Source organism: Rhamphochromis sp. 'chilingali', assembly GCF_963969265.1.
Source record: "Rhamphochromis sp. 'chilingali' genome assembly, chromosome: 16".
NCBI classification, from domain to species: Eukaryota; Metazoa; Chordata; class Actinopteri; order Cichliformes; family Cichlidae; genus Rhamphochromis; species Rhamphochromis sp. 'chilingali'.
The window spans coordinates 25,570,815-25,596,232 of NC_137943.1; the positions used below are offsets into that span (position 1 = coordinate 25,570,815).

General features: G+C 39.8%; 1 protein-coding gene across 7 annotated transcripts in view; it reads left to right on the top strand.

The window, feature by feature from the left end:
• Positions 1–25,418, top strand: part of LOC308383710 (receptor-type tyrosine-protein phosphatase mu) — a 168,667-nt gene that overhangs the window by 57,907 nt on the left and 85,342 nt on the right. For 6 of the 7 annotated variants that reach the window (XM_080861779.1, XM_080861778.1, XM_080861780.1 and 3 more), the window contains exons 4-7: positions 840–918; positions 2,766–2,881; positions 4,288–4,462; positions 11,371–11,664. In XM_080861779.1, the coding sequence (XP_080717905.1) occupies positions 840–918; positions 2,766–2,881; positions 4,288–4,462; positions 11,371–11,664 (664 nt within the window). Of the gene's footprint in view, positions 1–839; positions 919–2,765; positions 2,882–4,287; positions 4,463–8,163; positions 8,291–11,370; positions 11,665–25,418 lie in introns of those variants that run through there. The other variant, XM_080861784.1, reaches the window with a different exon arrangement.

The following is a 25,418-nucleotide window of genomic DNA, read 5'->3' on the forward strand; positions in this document are numbered from 1 at the left end:
CCAAGGAAACTTAAGACTACCAGCTGCCTACTTCAAATCTTAGCTTGGAGTCACTGCCTTGCACAAACTGTCAAATACAAATGGGTTAGAGTAGTTTGTACTAAGAATTTACATGCAGCAACTTCCTGGTAAGGGAAATGCTATAGTGTGTCACCAAGCTATTGTGTTAGCTGTGCAGGTTAAAGAGTAAAACAAATAGTGGAATATCTTACTAATAATGATGAAAACATCTAATATTTGTATCCTACTTGGAGTTAATATTAATTTGATTTTAGCTAACTCCATTATAAATTTAGCATACAATTACACTAATGACTTTACAGTGTAATCAGTGAAATCAAGATGGGTTTTAACTGTTTTCTCTGTTAAAGACAACCTTTTTCCACTAGAAGAGGGAAACTTTTAGGGTGGCGCCCACCTTTGCAGAGTCCCTTTTCGTGATCTAAACCTGAAGATCGGTAATGTGGAAATTGTCACGGTGACAGCACTACCTTGGCGGCTAATATCAAATGATCAGATACATGTAAGCGTTGGGTGAACTTTAGCTAAATTGAGTTTTAAGCATCGCTCTGATGTTCGGACTCTCAGCCCTCACACTCTGTTTCGTCAAGGCTCAAACTTAATTTAACACTTGCATGTCATAACACCTATCAGCTGTGACATACTGAGGAAATAATGTCGGTGGCCTGCAGCTGTGTCACCAGCTGCAGGCCGGTTATGGAGCAGGGGGCATTAGCAAGAGCTGGACTTCTTTATGCGCACAGACAGCCTTACTCAGGTGTCATTTGAAGATGTGGTCATTTGTCATTGGTGTTATAACTCTCCTTTCTCTTCCTCAGATTGTGTTTGAAGCCGTAACCTCAGGGCAGCGAGGCTTGCTGGCCATCAAAGACGTTGTGGTCCAGGGCCACCAGTGCAGTAAGTCCTTTTTTCCGTCACCATAAAAGAATATCATCAAACAGTGATTGTCCTTTCCATGACACCCTCCCAAATACCTGTGTCGCTGTTCTATTCAGGGCCTGCCAGTCAAACAAAAGGCCTTCAAAGAATATTCTACAGTCAATCCAAGTGCGAGTCTCCCTCCTCCTAGCTCCCTTAAGATTTATGAGCACATAGTTGACAAGCAGAAGTGTCACTAGCGCTGTTAAATCTATCCTTTGAGAGATGGTAGAAATAGTCAAAAAAGGGGATGAGAAACAAATCCTATCATACATTATGCTGCTTCTTGTTTGGATTCCACAATTTTTTTCCCCCCCCTCCCTTAAGGATATTCAGTAAAGTATCTCGTCAACATCTGTTCAGAATTCTGCTATCCCTCGCTGAATATAAGCAGAAGCACTTCAGAGTGCACTACAGATGTAATGAACGAGTAATCACTCGCATATTTAGAATCTTTCGGCTTCTGCTTTTTGGATAGGCTGCTGCTGTGGGAGCAGAAGCAAGAAGCCTCCTCAGTATTCTTCAGGTCTATTCTTCTCTGTGCTGAGAGTCGCATTAGTCCATATGGCGCTCCACATTCTAAAATCTAAATCAATACCACAAGGGTTTTCATCAATTGATTTATGCTTTACTCTACTGCTCATAGCTGAAGTATCAAGCTCTGATTGTCAGGCACTAATGACATGCTAACCATTTGAAAGCAGCTGAATTCCTACAAATGTCATGTCAATAAAATGGATTTATATAGAAATAGGTGTTGCATATAAATGTATTTGAGTAAATCAATGAGGTCTCATGACGAGGCCTGTGTTTAAATGCGAGTCGATCAATGAATCCACTTAGTGGCACTTGGGTATTCTTGAATGATAAGAGCAACTCATCAGTGGAGCACAGCCAATTCATTTTCTATTTATATGACCATGTGGAATATCTAAGGTGTGATTATGCCACTGGGCGGTCTGCCTCTCCTTCCGTCATTAAAGACATTTGCAATGACAATATATTTTATTTATTTATTTATTTTTATATATATGTGTGTGTGTGTGTGTGTGTGTGTGTGTGTATATATATAATATGTATGTGTGTGTGTATGTGTGTGTGTGTGTGTGTATATATATGTGTATATATGTGTATATGTATATGGTGCTGGATGGATTGACATGACAAAGTTATAAAGGAGGTATAGTTCAAAGACAAGGTTGTAAAATATTAAATAGAAGTGAAAGTCTTGATGATGAAAGTGATAGAATTAGCTTTTGCCAAGTCTTTAGAGATTTGGTTATGTTTCGAATCAAGGTCGCTCCACTGAAATGCCCCATTTTTCTATGCAGAATAGCGATACTAATCAAAAATGTTCTACATAAGTTACTTTCTGTGGACTATCCCAGTCAGTGAGCGTACTGATAATGAGCACAGTTGGAGACGAGAGAATAATGCTTTTTGATAAAAAAAGAAAAACCCGCCTCAATCACTGGAAGAATTCAGTAAAAGAGAGTAGAAATTGGACTTTTGGTAGGTGAGAGATTGAACTCATTTTTTTGAGATTGTGTCTCATTTTTGGTGAATCTTTCTCACAAAATGATGGTAGCCTTGGGCTTTAAGGGTGTTGCGTACTGTGTGCGGTGGTGGTGGTGGGGGTTTGCTTTTCAAGGATGCTTTTCTCAGTGTAAAATCTGATAGTAGCATAGTTAAGATGTGGCTATAGAGTGGCTACTCTCGACTCCAGTTGTCAGAATCAGATCCGAGTTGTCAAACTCAGATCTTTTCATATCACCACAAAATATATTTTGCATATTGTACAAACGTTTGCCTTTTCCCCCCCACAGTGAATACTCCTCATTTCCTGACTATAAAGGGTGTGGAGGTCAATGCCGGACAGACTGCGTCCTTTCACTGCACTGTCAACGGACGCAAGCGGGACAACTTCCGCCTCTGGCTTCAGGTACGTAAGAGATGTTGTTATCTTGTTTTTTTTTACACTTCTGAAATGCATATTTGTTACTTAGCGGGCTCTTCTGGTTTAAGCTTTTTTTTTTTTTCTTTAATAGATGACAGTTTTCAAACAATCAAGCTAAATACTGAAATAAAAATTTTGTGACCCAGCTAGAGTAACTTCCAGCTCAACGTCTTAGCAGGTGAAATCAGGACAGTAACCAGTGACAATTAGCCTTTTCAACATCATGTTAAAGCAAATATCCACTGACATCTATTTTTATTTTTTTTTATTTTTTTTTTTAAGATTGGAAAAATCACTGAGCTCATTTACAGTCAAAACTATTTAAAAAGTATAAATGGATACAAATCATAAGGAAAAAAAAGCATAGGGATCATACAGAGCACTGAGTGTATGTATGTTTGTAAAAGAAGATACGGTAGGATTTACCACTGTTGCACATTATTCATTCTGGGTGGCACAGTAGTACAACGATTATAGAAAGAAGTTTCTGGACTTGCACCTTGGAATAAGATGTAGGGAATACGGATGGAGGAAAGGATCAGTGGTTTAAAGTCTGGTTGTTTTTGATCTTTTATCACTGAACCGTCATTACTTTCAAAGCCCATACAAAGATACTGATACTTGGTTGCCACCCGTTCTTTCAGGAAACTCTTGCAGCCATTAAAATTCATTCTGTGCTCCATTTGACAATTTCAAGCTGAGACATTCACACATTGCTCTGTTTTGCCCTTGTTTGAGATTTCACCTGCTCACCAGATTCCCAGAGACCTGGGAGGTTGGGGGATTAGGGTTGTTTCAGATCACTGCAGTATTGTCTTAACCTATATACACGTGGGCTCTGTGGATACTGTGTACTATATCTGGCACAACTGTTCTGCACAGCAGTCTCGAATTGACCTTGTTCTGAACAGCGAAGGTAGTGCATCTGGCAGACATAACCCTGCTGGCTCTGCTGCTAAGCACACTGTCACACATGTGATCAGTGGGAGCATGACGCTGGGTAAAGGTCCTCTGCCAGGTACTCCATCATTTTAACAAACACGTCCTCATTAGCACAGGAGCTGGAAAACAAACATTAAGTGAAGTCCCCCGATGACAGTAATGAAGAAATATTTCTAATGAACAAATGTCCCCCATCTGCCTGCTGTGAGGGGTGACAGCTGGGGAGAGCCCACTGTGTTTGTGTGTGCGCGTGCATTCCAGTGTGATAAATGTATCCCCACTATCAACCACCAATGGGAACGATAGGACACAAACAAACACGCACAAGAACAGGGGACAAGTACACTCAAACAGAGTTTTTTTTAAAAAAACACAAGGTCAGGCCACTTTGCTTATTAAACCTTTCCATTTTGGAGGTTCACTTGTGCGTTTGTCTCTGTTCCAAACAGGGCATGGGTGGACGGGAGGCCCCAATGAAAGCCACTAAACCTTGGAACAACCGCCGCTTCATAGGCACTTTCGATGTGGAGAACACAACCAAGGGCGACTCGGGCCGCTACCGCTGCATTGTCCACTCAGACAAAGGGGTTGGAGTGTCCAATTATGGTGAACTAACCATAAAACGTGAGTATTTGTCCCAAAGCAGAGTAAAAATGCAAAACCGACCTATTTCAGTGAAAACAAGGCAGAAAGCGGGAATGTTTTCCATCCGCATGACCTTCATGCATTCAGCAAAGTTAACGGGAGATAAACAGGAACTGCTGCGTGTTTGTAGATGAAAATGTCCTCTAAGGCAGTACTAAAAATACTAGCTTTTTATGTTGATTTGTTATCCAGAGGACTTTAATACTTCCTCTGCAAAGGTTGTCCTTGACTGAGCACAATTCCCCCTAAAAGATCACAAAGGCAAGAGGCACCAAGGTTTACAGTAACCTCACTGATATTTCACTCCTGCAGTCATTTGATATGAATTTATGGAGTCGTCCGAAACTAAATCCAGCAAGGCCTCTCTTTCCTACAGCCCTATAGCCCAGTAATGGCCTTCTATATTTCTTCACCTCAATTTTCTTGCTGTGCTCTCAATTGAATTTATGGTCCTGATTTTTTTCTCCTTCTCCTTCTCCTTCTCCTTCCCCTTTTCTTTTCTTTTTTTTTTTTTTGTCTTCAAGCTTTATGTGATTGATAGGTTTAATCCTGGCTGTCCAGATCGAGGTCTGTCAATCATGCGAGAATGGCTGGGCCCAGACACAGCAGAGCGTAGAGGGAGATAAAGTCTCTCTGCCTGAGTGTATCAGTGGGTTTCAGTGGTGTACTCAAAGAAAATTTACTGACACATTGGAGGCACTCAAAACCACACTTGTGCATAAATTCAGCAACACAATCACTTGCACATCCTCACGCTTGCACAAACCTACACGAGAGCAATATTTTTGCTGATAACTGCTTCCAGTGTGTTACCGTGTAGATATTTTCTTCTTACTCAAGACAAACCTCTTAAATTTAAAGTGCTTTCATCATAAATATTTAAAATATCGTAATTTTCTATATTTAGGGGTGAATCAAGTCTTGTAAGTCATTCCACTTTAAATTCAACAGAGATGTCACACTTCAACGACTTTAGCATAAGCCAGCTCGTTAAAAGAGGAAAAGAGGCGTTTTCACACTTATGAGTGTCCCACATAAAATGCTGATATCTCGCCTTATCGTACCAGTCATAAAACAAGTGCTTAACCCTCCTAGCAATGAGTCTGAGTTGTAAATCCTCTTTAAATGTGTATTCACCGCGCCCGTGACTCGTTTTTGGAGGAGTGACCATGGAGCGATTCTGTGGATTATGAGCCTGGTACAGTCGCACGCCGGCTCTCCCCCCCCACCCCTCATTACCATACACTGCCTTTTCCTTCAACATGAGGAGAGTGAATGCTTGATTATCCCTGATAATCACTTCTGCCTTTCGTGCCAGTGTTCCATCAGATTTATGTGCCTATGTGGAAGTGCACTGCATGTATTTGCGGATTGGCCCAGAGCTGCACCCTTCCGGTGTCCCCCCTTGTGATGAGCTCTCCTGTAGTGCAGCCGGTGGTTTTGAAAGAAGGATAATCACTTCTTGTCCAAGTGCTGGCTCTTTTCTTGCCCTGGTTAGAATCACCTGGAGCCTGCAAAGCATTTGCTGAGCTCTAACACAGTATACTTGGCAATGTTACTAACTGAACAATGCGGAGGTGCAACTGTGTCGGCACTAATGAGAATAGCCACCGAAAATCGAAGGCCAGCCAGTCAAGCTCCTCATTTTCCTCTGGCCACCTCTTCTCATATTAGGAGCAGATCAATTCTTTACTCACAGCAGCCCACTTAGGAAAGCGCACATCATAATGAGGACCTCTTGCATCTTAACAAGAGAGGATCAGGGGATGTAACAGACAACTGAAAGAAGGATTTATAAACGATGAGGTCTAACCTAAGAACAGAGAAGAGTGGCAGCCCTTATTATCGTGGTCTGTGTGGTGGATGGCAAATGGGTAGGAACGTGAGTGTGTGCATGTCTTTAGTTGGTGTGTATGCTGTGAATTATTAGAAATAACATGTAAAAAAACTTTTGAAAAGTCGACTGATGTAAGTCAAAAATGAAAAAGATTGCTTTGTCAAATACATACATTGCATTAAAAAAAATGGATGTTGGTACTGTGAATCTCTCACTGGTTTGCATGTCCTGCTTTAGCATCCTTTTTCTAGTCTAATGAGGATCATCTTTACAACATAAACATCATGTTGCATCGAATAAGATTCAAATCTAGCAGCTGAGGCTATGAACTCATGAGAAAAGGGTTTACTGAGGTAACGGATGAGTGAGCCAAAGGGCTGTTTGCCTATAGACTTCTATACGACCAGGGTCGTCACCCCTATTGGAGGATGGGTTTAAAGTGCTGCTGTTCTGCTTTTAGTTTTACCGAACAAACATTTGTCAGTGAAACTTTACAAATGAAGATTAATCACTGAATAAAAATTGGAATATAATTGACACTTTCAACAGTTTCAAGTCCTTGTATAGTGGTTCCTTTTGGTGGTTTTTTTGCATAATGTGCAGTTGTGTGATTGTGTTCTGGCAGGAAGGCAGGCAGGTGCTGTGGTAGAAGAGGGCGCAGCTGTTGCCAGGCCGTTTGCCTGTCTGGTCAACATCGCGACAACAGCTGCTCGCTGACCCCGCATATGGTCGCCACTGTCATCTGTGGACTGTCACACATTTCCAGCTAGCACCGGGCTCAGCTCGAAGACCTTTCCAGGGCCCCGCTGCTTCAAAGCTGCCCTGCTAAGGCTTAAACATTGGGAAATGAGTTGTTAATATCCTGAAGTGTTCCAGCACTTGAGTGCATTTCACACCAGTAATCTGTTGTTTTCAGTGCATCTGCTATGGCTGTTGAACAGGGGATTACTGCACCTACAGGAATTATTTCATCACCATAAGCTGCTGTTGTCTTTGTGAAGCAGTAACTTTTCAAACTTAAATGAAATGCTTATTGCTGTAATACATCATGCTGTTTAGTCTTTTGCAGAAATGGTCTCAAGTGACATCTGCAACAATAGAACTGAACCATGCAGCGCAGTGCATATGAAAGCGTGCTCTCTGCAAAGAACAAAAAATTGCTTGGATGACTAAATAGGTCTTGCTGGATGGAGTAACAGGGCTTAAGTCATTTTTATTAACCAATTGGTTACATTTTGTGCTGTGTGGCTTCTGTGAATCATCATGACTAGGTCAGCAGCTAGGAAGTTTGCCATATTTTGTGGCCCTTATTAAGGCGTTATTGAAGAATGAGTGTGTTGATAAATGTGGCAAAATCTGATAATGGTTACATGATGTGCTTTTGTGGATGCAGGATATAGTATTAAGTTTCTAAGTTGTGATTTCGGGAAATTTCTTTTAAATTTGTTGTTTTATCAAAAAGTGCTGTTCTCTGAAACCAATAATGTCACATTTGATCTTTTCAAATATATAAAAAAGCATATTTTTCTCAATTTCATCATACTGATAGTACAGAATGAGCATGTGCTGTTTTCTGTTGCTTAAATTAATCTGAACATATTGCCACTTAACTCAGTTAAATCCCTTTTAAGGGCAAAACAACAGACCATAAAAGACCATCAAAACAAGCCAATGGTTTAACTCAGATTTTGGGTCACCTTATTTCCCTGTCTGGCTCCAACGTGCCGACTGTTGCACAATGTGTAAGTGTTGAAGAAGACCTGGTGGATTATCTGGTTCGCTTTAGGTGATGTTTGACAGCAACACTAGAAGCTTGGATTAGTGGGAGTTTAGTGGGACCTGCAGCTGAGGTCACTGTGGGGTAACCATCTGCTGAGGAACAGCCTCCAGTTCTCTGTTGGACACCTCATTTGCCTGTGGACTTGTGCCTCTCCATGACAACTCCATGAGAAGCAGCCGGGTGACTAATGGTATTATTCTGTTACGTGTACCCTCATTAGAGCTGCTCACTGGGGTCGCTAGGACATGCAACTATTGTAGTATGTGACAGGGTAGATTCCTGAGCAATTCCGCAGCCGCTGGTCATGGCTCTTCTTTGACAGTTTTAGATTTTTGGTTGTACCCAGAGACCTTTTTCTCAGGGTGTTGTCTGTGTATTGCTGTTTGAATCTTCAAATGGTAATTTGAACAAAATTTTACATTAATTCAATAAAAGGAACAAATCCAATATGCATTTTATTGAAATGGAAATTTTTGCAGCCTCTGTAAATCACTGTGACCTTTTTAAATGAGATTTATTTATTTATTTATTTTTGGTCAAAAACTGGCTTAAAGGTGTAAACACAGAAGTATAAAACTACTTCAGAAGTTTCCATTGGCAACCGCTCAAATGTTAGTGCAGCAACTCCTTACCTGGTTATATGATGAAGCAGTCCTGATGTCGGAAAAAACCTGACATTTCGAGAAGCACCATTAAACAAGAAATGGCACGAGGTTTAAGTTGGATTAGGAAAATACAGATGACATAACAAAGAAAAGGTCGTCTTCAAGGTTGTCATTGAACGCTACATTTGTCTGAAAGAGAAACTTTATTTTTAATATTATATTTTCCTGTCAATTCAAACATTGAAGGTTAAAGTGCTTCTTCTCCTTCCCTTCAATTTCTCATTATTTTGTTGTTTTTTTTCTTTTGCAGGGGAGGGGAGGGGTGGACTTGTGCAAATATCTTTCCACTTAATACAACATTACACCAATATCTGATTTTACATTTTAGTTTACTTAAATAATGACAGCTACCATTACTTATAAGCTGTTTTTGTGGTGGTAATGAATTAATGCATTGTTTTAGGTTAACCTCACAGTGTTTATCTAAAACACCTGTACTGTAACTCTGGTTTATGTGCTTGGCTGCATTTATTCATGTTCGACCGTGGCACTGTAATAGGAAGCGACAATAGGAAACAAGTAGTTTGTAAAAACATTCTTCACTCCTACATTTTACATGATAAAATGTAAGTGGTATTATTGCAAAGTGTTTAAGAACCACAACAACTCAGCAATGAAGTGTCAGACTGCTTAAAGTTGCAAAACAGGGTCACATAGTGCATAAAAGTCACAAACACACTGCTGTCTCAATAACTGCAGAGTTTGAGATGTTTCTCAGCAAAAATTAATTCCAGCAAAAGAAATTGTGCACCAGGATCTTAATGGTATTGGTTTATGGAAAGCAAGCAGCTTGTGCTGGTGACTAGGGGTGGGTTTTTATAATCGATTCATCGATTAAAATCGATTCTGGCTTGGATAACGTAAAATCGATTCATTAAAATCCTGAATCGATTTTTTAATATAAATTTATTTTGTCCGAAATGCCAGAATCTCTGGTGACATCTCACAAAATTTCAAGAACCACCAAACAGTAAATGAGAGCAGGTACAGGGATTCTGCACATAGACTTAAACACACAGCGCGACCCGCGGATCAGAATCAGTTAGATGTCGCCTTTCTCACAGTCGGGGCTGAAAGCCGACAGCTCGCTGATCCGGGTCGGCGCTTTGTGTTCACGCCCTTTATGCGCTGATTCTAAAGCTGTTAGTTTGATCTCTCTCCAAACAATATTGACCGAATCAGCAGCAAAAGAAGATCCAAACGCTTCACATAAACATCGTCATGAATTCACTCTTTTACTGTTTTGCTTCCATTGCGATGCGCAGCTCTCCCTCTCTCCCTCCCTCTTCCCCCCCCCCTCTCTCTCGAACAGTTTCCCTTTCGTCATTATTCGCTTGCTTGTTACACAAGTCTACTGTTGCTTACAGCGCTGTCGGCCGCTGTTTTTTCCCCTTTTACAGTCTTCCGAAAAGAAAACCTCATTTCTGCTGTTCAATACTGAACAAATTGAAACTTTTTAAAATTATTCAAAATGCAAAATGCTTAGCCATGTCTCTAATAAAACCGCTGTAACGTCAGAGGTAATGTTGATTAATTAATGGTTTTCTTTCGTTTTTGATGTACTGCAGAATATTTTTATAAAATCCCAGGCCAGGAAAATCACCTACATGTTTTTCTGTGTTTTATCTTCAGCTACTTTGACACAAAGGCATCTGCTGTGATGCTCACACCTTGGATAAAGTCTTGAGAGTGTCAGCTTCCTTTTTATAGATACAAAAATATGTAAATGTCCTGATCTGAATTATATCTCTGACTGTCAAAATTTCCCAGATTTAAATCGAATCGAATCGAATTAAATCGAATCGTGGATCGAATCGATTCGGGACCTTGTGAATCGGAATTGAATCGATTCTAGAAATCAGTGACGATACCCAGCCCTACTGGTGACTCATTGCTTCTGTCCATATAGTGTATGTGGTTATTCTGAATGATCTAGAAATACTTGGCGTTATCAATTAATTTGTCATAGTAGCTTATTATAATATAGTATGAATAGATTACACGGTTAATACTGAGCGTGTTTGTTTTTTAGGCCTAACAGTCAACTCTTTACCTTTAAATAAATTGTAAAAATCCGACAGCAGTCTTTAATAAAACGCTCCCAGAATCGCCTACCATAGCTGTCATAACCAAAGGCTTTTCCATAGAAGTCCTCTGATTGAAATCAATACATTGTTTAATGGGAGCACCATTTACCAAGGTCTGGGTAACTTTATTTACTCCTCTGTGAGGGGCTGCTGTCACTTTTAAAATGTATGTGATTACATGGCACAGTGTACTACTGATGAGAGATTCCATTCATCAAACTGGAACTATTGATTGTTACAGGGCTCTTGTTGAGTACGTTGATTATTTGAAAACATGAAGATATTCTTCATGTGCTTCTAGAGAATTTTGATGTGGTTGATTTGGTTTAACAGAAGGTATTGATTTTGGGCCTCTTGTTCACTTGCAAGTGTTCATCTGCAGACTTTTTTTTTTGTGCTTTTTTACACAAACCAAAAGTACATAATTGCTTTTTTTAATGTGAAAACTTTCCACAATTACAGTTTGATTACTTATCGTCACAAAAAAACAAAGACAAAACAACTTTTTGTTTTCCTAGAGCCCCCAGTGCCTATTGCACCACCCCAGCTGACTGCTGTTGGTGCCACCTATCTTTGGATCCAGCTCAACGCCAATTCCATCAACGGAGACGGTCCAATAATTGACAGGGAGGTGGAATACCGCACTGTGTCTGGGACCATGTATGACCTGCAGCCTGTAGACAAGACCACACACAAGATTGGCCACCTGGATCCAGACACAGAGTATGAGATCAGTGTTCTGCTGACCAGACCTCTGGAGGGAGGCACCGGAGCTCCTGGGCCCCCTCTTAAGGCCAGGACCAAATGTGCTGGTAAGGCCAAAAATTTTAATTGCTTGCACAACACCACTAGAATTTATTTTTTATTTTTTTTTAAACTTGCATGTTGTTTTGCTGCGTCAAATGAATAGGCTCATGTCTTGAGTAATACAAATACATAGTCGAATAAATGCTGACCATTATTGTTTGGATGCAGTTTGCCTCCAGGCGACATGTACCATTACCTTGTGATCAAAGTTGCTCGCCCGAGGTTGTTGAATGCTCAGTCTTTGCATAAGGTTGCCACAACTTCTTTCAGCCAGTCACTAAATTACAGTTTGACCAATTATTTTCCTAGTCAATGTCCTATTTTTCCTAATTGTCCTTCTAATTTTACTCTAGTGTGACTGAGCAAGTAAGCACTAAATTCATATACCCAGTCTTTTTCTTTGTGTTCATGGGGTAACTGTAAATTTGCTCCAGTATTTGGATACCAAAGACTTCTTCCTATGCATATCAGTATCTGTCTAATTGTAGTTGCATGCACTATATTTCCATTCCAGGAACTCTTGTAAATCCTTGGTCACTTTATCCATCACACTAGTGATGTACTGATTTAATGGTCAAACATTGGTAAAAGCCAATATTGTTGGAAAATAAGATAAAGCAACAAGTAAGGTCACATTTACCTGCCAATGTTTCTCTTGTTGAGTCAGTTCTCATTTACATGATATAGACTGATTTCATATATTTTAATCTGTCATTTATATTTCGACTATTTTTGTTGCACGAAAGACAACAGAGCTAAAACAAAACAAAAACCCGAACGCAGTATGAGCACTGGCTGTTGTTCAGATTGTTATTCTGGCTCAGGAGCAATTTCTCTCATCTTAAATTGTTCCGCCCTCAACAAATGGAAGCGGTTAGATGATTTTCCTCCCAAGTAAATAAATTACTTTAAAAAATTACTTTGTTTTTAATTTTTTTGCCAGATGTTGAACATTTGCCTTTTTTTCTGCATCTTGGAAAGAAGCAGCAAAGAGAACACCAGAGTCTAAATGTCAGAGGTTTAAATATAAACACCCATCTCTAGCTAGTTCTAATGACAGACTGTCACATAGATAATCATATTAAGGTGAATTTTCTTTGTGGGGACTCGACAGCCTGTTAATTTTTCAGGTTGTGAATAAGCTACAACCCTTTGCTAATAATTGTTATGGATCCAAAAATAATGGTAACATCTGTGGCAGCTCAGATTGCTGAAAACTAAGGGTGGACTACCTTGTCAAATACCAATGATGATACATTTTATCCAGGATGTTGATCCGCTATACCACCATGCTGTTCTGCTTCTGTTTACAAAATAAGCTAGTCGACCCAAGATGTATTTTGTTACGCATCTTGTTTTTCTATGCATCTAATTGTGTATTCAGGCGGCGCCGTTATCATTTGATATCACAATCTGTTCTCTTCCTTTAAGACTGTCCACATTGTAAGATGTCAGACAACACCCACTAACAGCTTGAATTTAAACTTTCACTTTCGTTGGAAGAGCATTGCAACATTCCAACCCAATGGGCTTTATTAAGTTTTTATTCCCTGTTGAATTATATGGATCAACATAGTGGAAGGTCGGTGGTCAAAGCAGATCAAGCAGTTCCTTCAGTTACTGCCTCAACTTTGTTGTGTTTGTACAGTCCTGAACGTACATTTACAAACAAACCGTTCAAAAGAGCCCCCCCCCCCCCCCCCCCCCCCCCCCGTTTAACGAATCATCCCCTGCATACAACAAATAGCCATCAGGGTTCCATTGTTTGCGAAGCTGCATTGTGTTTTCTCTAAAGCCTCATTGCATTTGAAGTAAATAACTGAATCTGGTAATTGCTCGACATATATCATTGCTGCTTTACTTGGTAATTATTTTTCTGTTTAGAGGAAGCCCCTGTGTGTTGTCATTGTTCCCAGCCATAGATTTTTGGAAAGGCTTTTTTTTTTTTTTTCTTTTGCATTTGCACCTGGAACAATGGCGCAATCTTAAGTTTTTCATGGAAAAGAAAGACTGAACGCCTGTGTCTCAGCGGAACAATAACCATGACATAAGTGATTATTTGTGGTGGCCCTCAGATATATAAAGCGGAGGACAGGCCTACCACATGATTAACTTCATAACTACTTGTTTATTCTGCTTAATTCTCATTCCAAACAGACTTAAAGCTTTTTAATTTATCACCAACACAGATTGATAATATTTTTGAAGCACAGTGGCTCCTTAAATTTGGATTATTACATCGCTGCTGTACTGTGGGAATTTAAACTCAAACATTTAGATAAACACTTTGATGTTACTGTACAAATTGCCCTTCTCACAACATTAACTAGCTAAATTCCCTCTGTGTGCTAGGATGCCAACATGAGGAACAAAACAAACCGAGCCTCAGCAGTTTCCTCGGCTAATGCCGTTTGGTGTCCGGAAAAATGCTGATGAAAATTAAATTCTTCTCCCCTTTCTGCCCAGGGTGTAACCCCCCGTCTCCCTGCTGTGAAGGTCACGAGCTTGTTCATTTTTAGTCTGGTTGATAGGGATGAATGAGCCTACCTGAGTTAGGTCCAGATTCTGCAGGGGTCCTGCTCCTTTGGCCACCTGCCGTCACTGTTGCGAGATTGATGGCTGTGGCTCCTGAAGTGTGTTTGAGGAAGCAGCTCTTGATCTTGCCCAGCTCTCTGCTGGTCTGTCTCACTGACAGGCTGGGCCTCAGCAGTGCTCCTAATTGAACGGTTAAGACTCACTGGGCCATGTGATACATCAATGTTGATACAGACAGGCCCAGAGACTCGCTCCCCTTCTCCCTGTACTGCTGTCTGGGGGCGCTAATGAAAATCTGTGGCCACTTTAGAGTACTGCCACTCACATCATTATTCATAGCCATGCTTTGGTCACTTCGCAAAATGAGCAATGTTTCTGATGACAAAGGATGCTGTAATTCAATCTTCTGTAAAACGGAGAATGTATAATGCAAGGATGCCACCAATTCAATTCAGAGGCAGGAGGAAGAAAGGGCCTTGAAAGGTTTTCTTTCCCATGAAGAACCTTCATTACTTTCCTGGTGAACAACAAAAGAGCGTCTCATCCAAGGCTCTGTGATTGCTTTAGGGAGGTTATTTGTTGGTTTCAAGTGTTTGCAGAGTGATTCAAACTGCATTTTGCTTTAGCATATCCTCGTGTCTATGGACTGTTGACGCTGAAATTCACAAGTTAACATTTGTCATTTGCTCCTTTTCCTTCTGGCAAACATTTCTGAGCTGAAAGTGAAAAGCATTTGGTAACCATGCTGCCCTTCCATGTGAAATTTGTGAAGTTGTTTACCACTTGAGAGTCCTCCACACTCTGTAAGTGCTACTTGAAGGAAAGCAATGTATTATCAGGTGGTGCCCTAGGATCACAGCATGTTGCCCTGCATTTTGGCAACATTATTGAGAGACCATCTCACACAGAGAGACCATTTCCAGCCCACACTAGGAAGGCAGATAACCAAACCTTAAACAACTACTCATCTGCAGTCTGAGCGGTATTTGAGGTCTTGGTGGAAATTTATTTTCCCCATATTTGTTTGTTTTGTGTTGAGGTATTCACAGACTTGTATTGAATCAGGTCAAGTTCCAGCAACACTACACATTTGAAACTATTTCTACATGTGTTATCCTAAACTAACAAATGTACTCTACTAATCAGTTTGCTTAAGTTGCTGAATAAGGCTCGTGCTCTTTTTGATTAGGCCGACTTCTTGGCAAATTCTTAATTTTTTAAATGTGTGCTTTTTTTTAAAATTTTCAGATATTTTGGTCATTTTTTAATGTATTTTTTTTAATACAGAATTGTGCAAAAGTCTTATTTCTTTGTGTTTTACTAGGAAAAGGAGAGATAAGTGCTATGACTTACTGAAATGGCAAATATGTCTCAAGATGACCCCACAAATAAATGCTACTATAATGTTGAGGTCTGGATTCTGTTTCAGTGTGTGCTTTTTAGGGAAACTCTCGGTGACTACGTTCTGAGATGACTAATTGAAGAAAAAAAATTAGACTAATCCACTAGTCTTAAACTAAAAACACTCAGTGAGTAAAATTTGAGGACCATTTAATGGAAAATGTCAAAAACTAGTGACAAAAGCATCATAAATGAATCATGCTGCTTAAATCAACACCGTGCATTATGAACACGTTTTACTCCAAGCAATGAAGATGAAGAACATGAAAAATCTCATTCTAACAGTGTTATCAAAAAGATGAGGCCTAGATGAGCAGAGTTATGTTTCTCTACAACAGGCAGATGGCTGCATAATGTTTAGAACACAATAATTTACCGGCATTGGGCATCAATTAAAATGTAAAATAGATTAACCAACTAGTAAGTCTGTTACTGACTAGTGACAACAGCGATGATTAGTCTGCTAATGTACTAGTCACTCACATCCCCAGTGCTTTTCTATGCAGGTGTGCTTTTGTGCTTTTACTGCATTGGCAGTGTGTTTTGATTCATTGTCATGCTGAAAATGAAGCCACTGTTAATTTAATGCTTTGTAAGTATGGTGGATCTAAATCTGATGGTACTTTTCTCCATTAGTAATCTTCCATTCATTTTAATTTCCATTTTTATTGGCTGTAATGCAGTCCCCAAACCGTGCCAGAGTGTCTACCGTGTTTTACAATGTATACACTCACTGCTGTATCTCTGTCCTGAGTTTCTCCATACATATTCATGACGATTTGAACCAATATTTTTATCATGCCATAGGATCTGTAGCCACCAATTCGCAGTCAAGTCCTTATGTGATGTGGCATATCTCAGCCCTTGGTGAACATCAGATTAAGCGAAAGGTCCTGTGTCAGGATTTCACTGAAATGATTTTCCCCAGTTTCTTTAGGGACCTAACTTTCTGATATTGTTCATCTACTTTAGATACTTCTGCTTTTGTCAAATTGTTTAAGGACACACTGTACATCATGCCAAGATATGCCTTCAGCTAATAGTCCTTTGGGAATCACTTTGTTTGTGGCAAACTGCTATTTTATGCCTTCCAAACTCTGTTATCGTTGTCATTTTTCATAGAATTAACTAAAGAAATTATGTAAAATGAAAGCTTTTGGCAGGCTGGTAGTAACAAAGTGCCAAAAGATAAAATTTAAAATTGGGTTGTTGTCTGTTATGTGTAGACACAACAGCAGTTCATCCATTGAACTAGGTCTATTTTATATGCTTTAATCATTCATAGGCCAGTGTTAAGTGGCTTAACAATCAGTCCTGTGGTACTGGACTGATTGTTAAGCCACTGGACTGGACTGTAAAAGAGTGGGGGGGAAAAAGTCTATAAAACAAGAGCCCCAATATACAAGAAGGTGTGGATCATTGGAAAGAACGACAAAGAAATTGCACGTGGGGTCAGGACTTTTGCACAGTACTGTATATATATATATTTTTTTTTTCTTTGAAGCACTTTGCAGCTTTGTTAGAAAAGTGCTCTATAAATTAAGTTTATTAGTCAAGTAATTGTTTTACAGCCACTTGAAGCTGATTGAGCCAGTGTAAGGCCTGCATGTGGCATGTTCTTTCCACTAAGTACTTATTATGCAGTGGAGATAATTTCATACTAGTTGCCATGGTAGAAAAGCGATCTGTCCTATGTGTATCATCTCCACCCTATGCCCTCCGCTGTCCCGCTGGCTCTCGGGCGCTTTAAAAATGGCAGTACATGATGTCCATGCTGGGTCCAAACACCTGCTCAGACTCCGGCTTCTGCCAACTCCACATCTCCATCTATAAGTTGTCTCCATCTGCGCTCTGATGCCACGTGGGAGTAGTCTCATCTGTTTGTTTTTACTTTGCCATTCTGTTGCACCGAGTGCTATTAAACACAAGGGAATCTGCGTTAATCAGGGATCATCCTTCGCTTAAACACTCATTTATAATAGTGGAGAGCAGGGAGGAGCTGCGCAATTATGTTCACCCTCGCCGAGGTTGGTTATTTGCATTTTGCCTCGTGGTTAATTTGTAAAAGACCAGATCTGTTTTGACGCTAATAAGAATGATGGCAGTCTGGAAACAGTATAATCACTTTATTTTTTTCAAGTGTAGTAATTTATCTCAGTGATGTGATACTGGTACAGAAATCTATGTGGATTCAAATTATGTTCACAATTCCTTGATTAATACCATTTTTACCATATTTATTTTAACAAAACTTTATTTTATCGGGTTGTGTGTTTTGAACACAATGATATAAGTATTTGTTTTTTGGAAATATAAATACAAGTAAACAGAATATATATAGACAATAAACTATAACACCCACAATACAACATCAGTTTAATAGTGTCACACAGTGGACAAAGAGGTGTTTTAAACATGAGGACAAAAAGAAGAATGGGATCGCTGTGCCAGCAAAACAGTTAAATAAATTCCAAATATTTAAAGCATCTGATGTGTAAGACATCCACCAGAGGTCTTCTAAATTTGTACATCAGTAAGTTTGAAGCCAACCTGCAAACATGAGCATTAGAATCTATACGAAGTATTCAAGCAATGATCTTTCAGCACTTTCTCTACATACTGCATTACTAGCTGCTGAAGATTCACCAAACCCTCTGCAAAGTCTTTGCTTACTTGCTACCTCCCATTTGGTCACAACTCGTATCACGTTTTAAAACAACAACTGGGTTCTGTTTAAAAACTACAGACAGCAGCAGAGGAGGCTGTGTTCTTCATATACTGCAGCACCGCTGATTACAGTACATGCATTGACAAAGCTGGTTTAAGTCTTTATAGGGGACTCACCACAACACTTATTTAGAGCTAAAGCGTCATTGGAGGGTATTAAAAGAAATTTGGGACTTTTAAGTTTTTCATTTTTGTTACAAATCAGGGTCATTGAAGTTACCATATCTGTTACCATAAAGTTAGATGCCATGTCACTTTTTGTGTTGCAACCTTCGCCGATTCTCCAACCTCATGGAGAGGGGAGGGGGGCCAGTTAGGATGTCTCACTAAATATGGTTTCTTACCCAGTAATGGATTAACATACTTGAGGCATACTTTTGGACCATAGATGTTAAGAGAACTGTTGTGACAAAGACAATGGTACGATGGGATGCATGCAAATCCACATCAGAACAAGAGCAGGTGCTGGATTGAAAGCATGTAAATGGGAAAGAAAAAAGAAGAAATCTAGTGCTTACACACTGTGGGGCTTCAGGTATAAGCTCTTGGTGTCACACACAAAAGTTCATTATGGCTGAATTTGTATTCTGCTAATAAAAAGACAGTGTTAGGGCAATGTACAGTGAACAAATTATTCCAAATAGGATGACTTAAATAATGAAAGAACTTTTTGATCCTTTTTGAAGAATACTACTGCTATATTGACCTTGAAAAGTCTGTGAATCACACAAACTCTGAAAAATAAATGGATGTTACGCAGTTGGTTTCTGTAGGTTCCGCTCACAAAAAAGTACAACTTTCCTGTCACCGTCATCCCTTTAAAACCTTACAAAGTAATGAATAATGGTATGACTGATTTAGGTTAATGTTATTCCCTTTTCTACCATTGTTCAACTGTCAAAAAAAAGGCTTTGAAAAGTGCAATCTACACTGTATAAAACGGCCCCTTTTTTTTTATCCAATGTATACTTAATATGTCAAGAAACCATTTATTTTGATAGACAAGAAGATTTGATGACCTGACCTGGGGATAGTTGGACTCAGGACCAGTTATATAAAGTAATTGCAAGCATTTACTACTTCTTAGAAGATGTATTGGTTTTGTAGAAATCTGTCTGGCTCTAAGAAATTCTGAGGTTAAAATTCAGCAGTGCTACAAAATAAGATTCACTAATATTCCAATGTGAAGCACTGGGTGGTCAAAGCTTTGGTGGCAATAAGTGGTCCACTAAATGTAGGGTTGGTAGCTTAATACCCATCCCTTCCATGTGCCAAAGGGTAGACACTGAACAAACTGAAGGACCTTTTGTGGCAGCGTTCATGACATTAGTCTTTGGTATGTATGTGAAGGAATGTGTGTGTGTGTGGGGGGGAAAAACAGTGCATTTCTCTATGGGCACATTGAAGATTTATATAAATTGTGACAATTTACTGTTGACCTTAGCTTAAAGAAGTGTTACAGCCTTGGATCTTCACTTAAACTGCATATTCAAAAAATAAGAGTCAGAGCAGAAAGGCTTCTGAATAGCTTTTATAAAAGCTTAAGGACACACAGAATAGGTGACATGACTTGGTTTCTCTCTCTCTCTGCCGTGAAAAAGTATTTTCCCAATCCCTGATTTCTTCTACTTTTTTTTTTTGCATATTTGTCACATTTAAATATCTCAGATAATCAAACTTATTAACCCCAGTAACTATAAAATTCATTGTTTTTAAAAAACAATTGCCCCCTTAACTACTCAAATGCTGCCTCCTCAACCCGCCCACTGTTCAGTTAATATTTTACACTAACGTATTTATTTATTCAAGCTATGAAAAACAGGACACACTGGATTCGGTGCAAGCATTTTATTCATTGTGATGTACCAACATTTTGAGCCATTCATTGCCGCTGTGTAACCCAAGTGTGCTTGAACTTTAGAAAATTGCCTAAATTACTCTTTCAGGATCTTCTTGTAAGGAGTAGAATTCATGGTTCCATAAAGTAACGGCAGGTCGTCCAGGTCCCGAAGCAGCAAACCAACCCCAGACCATCACACTACCACCACCATCTTCGAGTGTTGATATGTTCTTTTATGAAGTGCCATGTTGGTTTCATGCCAGGTGTAATGCGATGCAAACCCTCCAAAAGTTCAGCTTGTCTCGTTAGTCTACAGAATATTTTCTGAAAAGTCTTCATGATCATCAAGACATTTTTTTTATTGTTTGGTTTTTTTTTTTTGGTTTTTTTTTGTTTTTTTACAAATGTGGGGCGACCCTTTGTGTTTCTTTTGGTCAGCAGTGATTTCCCCCAGGACCCCTGTTTTTGTTAAGGCTTTTTATTGTTGAATTGTGAACACTGACCTTAACTAATACAAGTGAGGCCGGCAGTTCTTTCGATGTTTTTTGGGGGTTCTTTTGTGACCTCGTGGATGGATTGTTGATTACTCTTCAAATAATTTTGGTAGGCCGGCCACTCACTGGGAAGGTTCACCACAGTTCCAAGTTTTCTTGATTTTCTTTTTTATTCTTTTTCTTTTCCTAGATAATAGCTCTCACTGTGGTTCACTGGAGTCCCAGGGCCTTTGTAATGGCTGTGTAACTCTTTCCAGACTCATAGTTAATGATAGATAGTTAGTCCAGACCGATAGATTCATTTCTCTTCTGTTCTTGAGTTTCTTTAGATCGTGACATGATCTGTTGCTTTTTGAGATTTTAGTCTACTTGACTTTGTCACTCAGGTTCTATTTAACTATTGATTCAACAGATCTGGCCATAACCAGGCCTCGGTGTGGCTAATGAAATTGAACTCAGCTTTCCAAAACTGTGATTAATCACACTTATCTATGATTTACCATGGGGGCAATTACCCTTTCACACAGGTCCAAGATAGTTTGGAAATAAAATAAATAAAACCATCATTGAAAAACTGCATTTTGTATTGACAAAGGTTATCTCTGAATAACATAGAATTTTGATAAATATACAGAAAACTAAGAAATCAGGATTATATTTTTTTTCACAGCACCATCTATTTAAACGCCTTACGTTAAGATAAAGGTTAATATAAATTCAACTGAATGAACAAACCCTTCTCAGAAAAATGTTTGTAGTTTTCCAAATTAGAGGATATTATTGCTGTAGAGCTAAGCATGTTGACGTCATCGTTTTTTGTCATTTGCAGTCACGCTTAACTGAATCGGTATACTATATTCTGCCTCGCCAATTCTTGTCTAACCAAACATTTTGTCAACAAAGGGAGAGTGATGATCTGTCAGATGTAACTGCTATTTTTCCCGTCAGAAGCTTTATGCATGTCTACAGGGCAATTTTCCTCGGTGAGATCTATCCCTTCATGATGGTTGCTTTTTAGCTAAGGTTGAGATTAAGCAGATTTGTCTCTCGCAGCCCGAAAGGAAAGGAATTGTTTGCCAGGCGTGTGTCTAATTAACACTATTGTTGCCTTGAGCCATGAATAGAAAGTCACTTCACCTTACTATCTCAGATAACACTGGTCCAGTTTGTCACCCACAATAGCGGCCAGTCATGTGACCTATAGGGTTTATATATTGCCTATTGCAAGGCGAATGAAAAGCCTTAGTTTGAGGCCCATTGAATTTGTGTCCTTTTGTCAGTCAGAGAAAACAGGGTAGATTGAGTTTGGGGTGTGCAGGAAGGTTATAGGAGGACCACAATAAAAGTCTTTTTATCACAGGCAGTTGGAAGTAGAATGGTGAATTGTGCTCTATGATATTGGTGCTGCAAAAGATAAATTGTGTTCCTCTCAAGGACACATCTTCAAACAACTGCTGTGGGAAAGGAACGAGTGTGCGAAAGATTTGCATTTATAGCCAGTTCATTATTATTATTATTCTTATTGTTACCATTTCCCTCACCTTCATCACTCCATCCATCTATTCTCGACAGGGAAGAATTGAAAGTCCTGAGAACAGATGTGTATAAATGATACTGTGGTGATATCCACATAAACCCGGTCTCTTTCTAGTCCAGAGCTGCTTCTTCAGCTCCTCGTAAACAATTATCTTCGAGGTTGTTAGTAACCTCTACTCTTGAGCCTCAGGAGGATGATAAATAGCGGTAGTTTAGTCAGGCTCGGCAGGAAGATTTTACGTTTTGTTTTTTTTTTTCTCTGCGGTTTTTAAATTTGAACTGAAATGCTTCTTAAGGTCTTTAAATGTTTCTATTCTCCCTGATTAATTATTCATGATCTATCTGCTGTAATTTTTGTCACAGATTTTCTCCATCCTTTTGCTGAATTATAGATGTCCCATTCCCCTTCCTAGGCATCCAACAAGCACTCACTCAGTCTGGTTGTATAACTCTAACTCAAGAACATTTCTGCGTCTACTCCTCAACTAAAGGACATGAATGTCAGAAGGGTTGCGATTTATTCCCTCTATTCCCCCACCTAGATAGCTAGATCTTGGATCTCATATCTCCTAAGTGGGTGGCTCAGAAAACACAGCAACCATTTCACAAAGTCAAGCGCTTCACTTTGATTTACACTGTGGGTAACACCCTGAGTTGAATACGACACATGTGGGTTTTTAGCGACAAATGACAGTGGCACAAGGGCCATCTGGGTAGTACTGAAGTTGAAGAATCACCTTGGTAACCTCCCACTGCTCCTGTAGAGATTGCGTCCCCATTGGTAAATGAGGCCTTGTGTTCTTCCCATTTGTAAGCCCTATCCGCAGCCATTTTCCGAGGAACCTGAACACAAAAGACAAAGTCTGCTCTGACAGGAGAGATGGGTGTGTGGGCATGTATGTGTTAAGACGGATGAGGGAAGAGGGGGTCATTCTGCCTGTCACCCTGACCCCAATCACTGCACAGCATATTGGTGGAAACAAAATGAAAGATTGATTTAACCAGTTCCTCCTCAGCTGCCTCTGCTCGTTCCATCAACTGGCTGCCCATTTGTTTTCATCCGGTTTGTAGACTTGCACTTTATTTCACCTCATGACGCACACTTGCCAGGTTTGTTCTTTTAATTTACAGTCAATGTATAATAACTGCAGGCTTCATTTGAGCTTTTTGGGGGGTTTTAAACTACTGCACTGACCAAATGTTACAACACATGATGGTAGTAAATAACCTGTATTGATTCCATGGAAATACACTTTTTTTTTTTTTTCTTCCATTCATAAGATTTCTCTTGTCTGTTGATTTTGTGTATATAAAAATTGGCCTTTTTTGTTGTTATCATTGTTTGATTATTATTATTATTATTATTATTATTATATAAAAGCATTTTCACAGACTTAGTCGTTGACTGCTTATTGGCTAAAGGTTTGCAAGTATGGTATACTTATGTTTTAAGCATAATTCTATAGTGTGAACTGGTATTATATTAAAATAGTGTTTATGAATTAAACTACATTAACAATAGTTGCATTGGCTTTTAATGTACTATGTTGTTTTTCCCCCCTGATATAAACCAGAACTGAGACTTGTATATCAATGCATGAACCTAAATGCGGCTTCAGAGGATTTTTATATCTGGAACAATTAAATGATATTCATCCCCACCCTCTGGCTTCCAGTCAGGTCGTGTAGAATATTGTATCTATTAAGTGTAGTAATAAACAGCTTTCCATTGTGTCAGACGACATATCTTCAGCATGTCAGCATAATCCAAAAACTGAATATTTAGTTTGACATTTCCACACAAAATCAGTATTTCTTAGTTTTCTCTTTTCAAGCCGTTGAGCTTATTGGCATTTTGAGGCCAGCATACAGTAGCGTGGTTGTTTACAAAAACAGGAAAGGACTAGATATGCCTTGACAGTCATGAATCTTGTCGTACATCATCTGTGTTGGTAGAGAATGTCTTACTTTCACCGTCCCCTTCTCTTTAGTTCTGTGAAAAGGAAAGCATTCGCCCATTCATCTCCACCCCTACAGCTTCAGGGGGTTCATCAGACAAGGTGGCAGCCTGGCCTGGTCCGGCGCCCGGGCTCATTCGGTGGTTTCAATTTGATCCAGAGCACTGTAGGCCCCTCCGCCCCTCACACTCGCCCATCATGGCAGTCTCATTTATCACTGGGCCTATAAAGAAGGACTTGATAGAGTGAGGAGCGACCACCACCATTCAATAAATCCTTGTGATTATCCACGCCTCCAAGGTGTCTGAGCTGTGTGTGTGTGTGTGTGTGTGTGTGTCCTGAGCATGTAAGCATTTGTCTCTGACTAATGCTTGTATTGGATCACAAGATGTCCATGTACAGTGCCTTTTAAAGTGCCATTAGTTATAATATGTGTACACACGTCAGTTCTGAGGCCTAATTTTACTTGTTGCATTTGATGGCAACAAAGACCTTGACATTTCCACCCCTTCTCTGTCTTAGCTTGCTTTCTCCAGTCCCCTCACCCACCTATCTACCCACACACCGACTCCCTCCATCTCTTCCCACACGCATGCACATACACACACAGAGTCAAACAGTCGTTCTGTTCCTCCAGAGGATTGCATAGAGAAGCACTCTAGGAGGGTGATGGAGCTTTGATTGCCGGTTATCAAAAGCTATCATTACTGCTTGCTTCTGTCGGATATGAAAATGATTTCCTATGGTCATAGTGCTATCAGTGAGATGTAATAGAAAGAGGCAAACAAATGTGCTTGTTTCCCAGCCCACCCAGCTCAAACACAACAGAAAGAATAACAAATCAAAATAGAGAGAGATAAGTGACGGCAATACCAGGCCTGACTGCCTAGAACGGAACACGGGATTTAATCTTACCGTCATCAAGTTGTTTTGGTACCGTCTCCAACAGCTGTACTTTCTTGTGACAAGCTCCGGTTGACATGCTCCGCGAAGGAATCAGACCATCTACGGGCCATCCTGTGAAAGTCAAAGCACTCCCCTCCTCTTCCTCAGCCTGATGAGACGGTGAACAGGCAAGTGAGCCACATTGACTTGCTGGGGGTTTCTAATCACTGGGGAAACAGGCTTTTCTCTTGCCCCCCCCCCCCCCCCCCTTCTGGGTCTGTTTGCTGAGCAGGTAGATGGAAGTCTAAGCCAGCATCAGGCTTTTCTTCTCTTAATCGATGTGGATCTGATAAAGATCCCGGCTTTCCGAATGGCTCGTATGC